The sequence below is a fragment of the Emiliania huxleyi genome (genome assembly GCF_000372725.1).
Source record: "Emiliania huxleyi CCMP1516 unplaced genomic scaffold EMIHUscaffold_890, whole genome shotgun sequence".
Lineage (NCBI taxonomy): Eukaryota > Haptophyta > Isochrysidales > Noelaerhabdaceae > Emiliania > Emiliania huxleyi.
In genome coordinates, this window is record NW_005195367.1 from 1 (window position 1) to 3652 (window position 3652).

The 3652-nt window shown below is 73.9% G+C and overlaps 1 protein-coding gene across 1 annotated transcript in view; it reads right to left on the bottom strand.

Moving 5' to 3' along the window:
- Positions 1-419: 419 nt before the first annotated feature.
- EMIHUDRAFT_121455 (hypothetical protein) overlaps positions 420-3652 on the bottom strand; it is a gene marked incomplete at both ends in the record, with an annotated part of 4460 nt that continues 1227 nt past the window's right edge. Inside the window, 5 exons of the mRNA XM_005757931.1 lie at positions 420-830; positions 918-1028; positions 1233-2090; positions 2468-2787; positions 2958-3435. Of these exons, the coding sequence (XP_005757988.1) occupies positions 420-830; positions 918-1028; positions 1233-2090; positions 2468-2787; positions 2958-3435 (2178 nt within the window). The remainder of the gene's footprint in view (positions 831-917; positions 1029-1232; positions 2091-2467; positions 2788-2957; positions 3436-3652) is intronic.

A 3652-nucleotide genomic window follows, 5' to 3' on the forward strand; every position in this document is an offset into this window, starting at 1 on the left:
GAGCAGGGCAGCGCTTATCGGCAGGTTGAGATCGAATGGAAAGGCACTCGGCTAGTTCGGGGCGAGACGCGGGGCGCTGGCCTCCAGGGCGGAGAGGAAGTGTCTAGGAAGTGTCTCGGAAGTGTCTCGGAAGTGTCTGGAGCAGCGCCTCGAGGGCGGAGAGCGCGGCGCGCGCGCGCGTCGACGAGGCGGAAGGGCGCTGCAGCGCGGCGACCAGGATGTCGAGCAGCTCTTGCGCCTGCGGCTCGACGTTCTGAATTAGTGGTTCGAGCTTACCGATCAGCCGAGTAGTAGCCATAACTAAATCAGCAGCTCCTGCGCCTGCGGCTCGACGCTTCGCGGCGTGGTCCGCACGAGCTCGCCGAGAGCAAGCAGCAGCTCCTGTTACCAGCTCATTCACCGCTCACCCACAGTCCAGGCTAGCTAACAGCGCCGAGAGCGAGCGGCAGCTCCGAGGCAGTCGGCGCGTGGAGCGTCGTGCGCAGCCGGGTGAGGAGGGTCTGCAGGATCGGCGCGCAGTAGGTGCGCAGCAGCCGCGGGCAGTGGCGGGAGAGCAGCCGCAGCAGCCGCGCCGCCCCCTCCTGCCGCTGCCGCTCGTCGATCAGCCGCCGCCCCGGGCTGCCGAGGCTGCGGCCGCCACCCTTGGTCGCGCGCGCGGGCGGCTCCTCGCGCCGGCGACGGGTGGTGCTGCGGAGCGGCGCGGGCGGGTCTGCGCCGAGCTCGCGCCGCAAGGTGAGGAGGAGCCGGCGGAGCATCGGTAGGGCGACGGCGGGGTTGAGCGTGGAGAGCGAGCCGACGAGGGGGACGGCGAGCAGACGCACCTCGGTCGACTGGTCGAGGAGGGCGAGAGTCGTTAGGTAGTGCAAACTCGTGCTTATGAGTGTCCATTAGTGTTCATCAGTGTTCATCAATGTCACCTCGTCGAGGAGCGCGAGCCCGATGGTGCGCAGCCGCCGCTGCTCGGCGAGGCCGCGGCGGAAGGGCGTGTCGGGCGCGCCGAGCGCGCGGAAGAGGGTCGCGCGGATGGCCTGGGTGGGTTCGGGTACCGTGGGGTAGGGGGGAGGGTGGGTTCGGGTACCGTTGGGGGTAGGGGACGAGCCGCGTCGGGGTCGTAGACGGCGGCGGAGATGAGCCGGTCGAGGAGGGCGCCTACTCTCGACAAACTCCCGCGTACTCTCGGGACATGCTCGGCCACGGAGAGGGGCCGCTGTCGAGTCCCGCGCGCCCGCCACCGCCGCCGTCTCTGCCTCTGCGGTCCACACGCCGCGGCGGCCTGCTCCAGCCGCGAGCCCGCTCGCCGGAGAGGAAGGCGGAGAGCCGTCCGCGCTGCCGCCGCACGCCCACGCGGCCCACCCGCCGGTGCCGCTGCCGCCGTCGGCGGCGTTGGCGGTGGCGGCCGCCTCCTCCTCCCCGGCGCTGCTGCCTCGGTGCGAGAAGCGGGCGAGGGAGCTGGCGCCGCTCGACGAGGAGTCAAAGAGGGAGCCGCGGCCGGCCGAATGCGCGCCCTCGCACCAGTGGCCGTGCCCGAGCCCTCCCTCGCCGCACCCCGGCGCGTCGAGGCTGGCGGCCAAATCGCGGGCGCCGCAGCTGTCGCCAAACTCGCCCCCGAACGGCGGGGGCGTCGTGCGCGCGCTGCTGGCCCGCCCGGACCACGCACCTCCACCACCACCACCTCCTCCTCCTCCTCCTCCACCACCACCACCACCACCGCCGCCGCCGCCGCCGCCGCCGCCACCACCTCCTCCTCCTCCTCCTCCTCCGCCGCCGCCGCCGCCGCCGCCTCCGCCCGCGGCGGTGCGAGAGACCACAGCGACAACGGTGAGGGCTGCCTCGCGGCGCAGCGTGGCGGAGCTGGCGAGCGTGCGAGGCGCGACGTGCCGCAGCACGAAGCCGAGCGTCGGCAGCCCTCCCTCCGAGACGGCCGCCAGAGTCCGCATCGCCAGTAGCAAAATCTCCTCCGCGAGATCGCCCGCGCTCTTCTGCCCGCCGCTCCCTCGTGCGCCGCCGGGGCTCGCTGAGCCGGCGCCGCCGTCGCAAGAGCCGCGCCGCACGACCAGCGCGCGAGGCAGCAGCGGCATCGAGGTGGAGGCCTGCAACGAACTCACAACGAATCAGCCATCAGTCATGCGCCAAGCGTTCTCTGTCGGGCGTCGACGCGGGCAAGCCTGCAGCCCGCCCAAACGGCGCGGCGCGGCCGGCGAGCGGCCTTCGGGCGGCGTGAGCCCCTCGAGCGGCGCGCCGCCGCCGCCGCCCTCGGACCCTTCCGACAGCGTCGCATCCGACTCTCGCAGCTCGTGCAGCGGCATCCCCGCGCCGCTCGCCGCCAAGCTGCCGCGCCTCGCCCTCGAAAAGGGCGGCACGTCCGCGGTTGGCCCCGCGCCTACAGGACGTGTCTTGGACATGTCATCGGACGCGCCCTCGAAAAGGGCGGCACGTCCGCGGTTGGCCCCGCGCCCGCGGCGGCCACCATGCGAGCGAGAGCGCCGCGGAAGAGCGGGCGGCTGTCGCCGCCGGCGGCGGCGGCGGCCTCGGCGGAGACGGGATCAGGGTGCGAGTCACCGATAGGGCCGGAGGCGGCGCGCCGGAGGTCGGAGAGCGGCGGCGCACGCCGCTTGTCTCTCAAGCGGAGCTCGACCTCCCGGAAGGGGGAGGCTGCTGCGCGGCCGTTGTGCGGCCTTGCGAGGGTGAAGAGCACCGCCTCGGACAGCGATCGCGCCGGCGCCGCGTGGTGCGCCGCGTGGTGCGCCGCGCCGCCGCCCAAACCGCCGCCAGCGCCGCCGGCGCCGCCTGCGCCGCCGGCGAGGGCGCCGAGGCATGCGCCGCCGCCGAGAGCGGTCGCGGCGGCGGCGGAGTCCGAGTTGGAACGCCGGATCTCTGCGGCGGCGGACGAGCGGCGCGCCCAGATTGGAGTGCCGGGCATGTGCGGCGGAGCGGCGCCTAAGGGACACGTCGCGGACACGTCGCGGACACGTCCTCCTCGACAGGAGTGGCGGGCAAGTGCGGCGGAGCGGCGCCGGCGGCGGCGGCGGCGGCGTGGAGGGAGGCGGACCCGGCGGGCGTAGGCGACGCCGACTCGGTGTCTGCGGCGGTTGCGGCTTGCCACGGGAGGCCGGACAGCGGCTCTGAGGCGAGGTCGAGGAGTCGCGCCCGGACGAGGGAGGAGAGGGAGGGCGTGGCGGCGGCGAGCGCGGCGAGCGCGGCGGCGAGCTCGGCCGAGAGGGGGAGCAGCAGCAGGGACGGGAGCAGCGCGGCGGCCTGCGGGCGGAACTCCTCGCCGAGCTTGCTGCACAGCGCCGTCAGCGGCAGCAGCGACTCTAGGCAGACGCCGCGCCGGCTGCTGCCGCCGCCGCGCAGCAGCGCCTCGCTCACCGACGCGAGCACCATCGGCGCGAAGGCGCGCACGGTCCTCACGCCCAGCGCATCGATTAGGCGCGCCTACGCGCGGAACGTCTCGGACATGTCTCGGACATGTCTCGGACATGTCTCGGACATGTCTCGGACATGTCTCGGCGCGCCTGCGCGCGGAACGTCTCGGCGCGGTAGCGCTGCTCGCGGAGAGACACATCCATCTGCCGAAGCGCCTACGCGACACGTCTCGGACATGTCATGGACGTGTCTTGGACAGGCGCGAGACACGTGCGTCTGCCGAAGC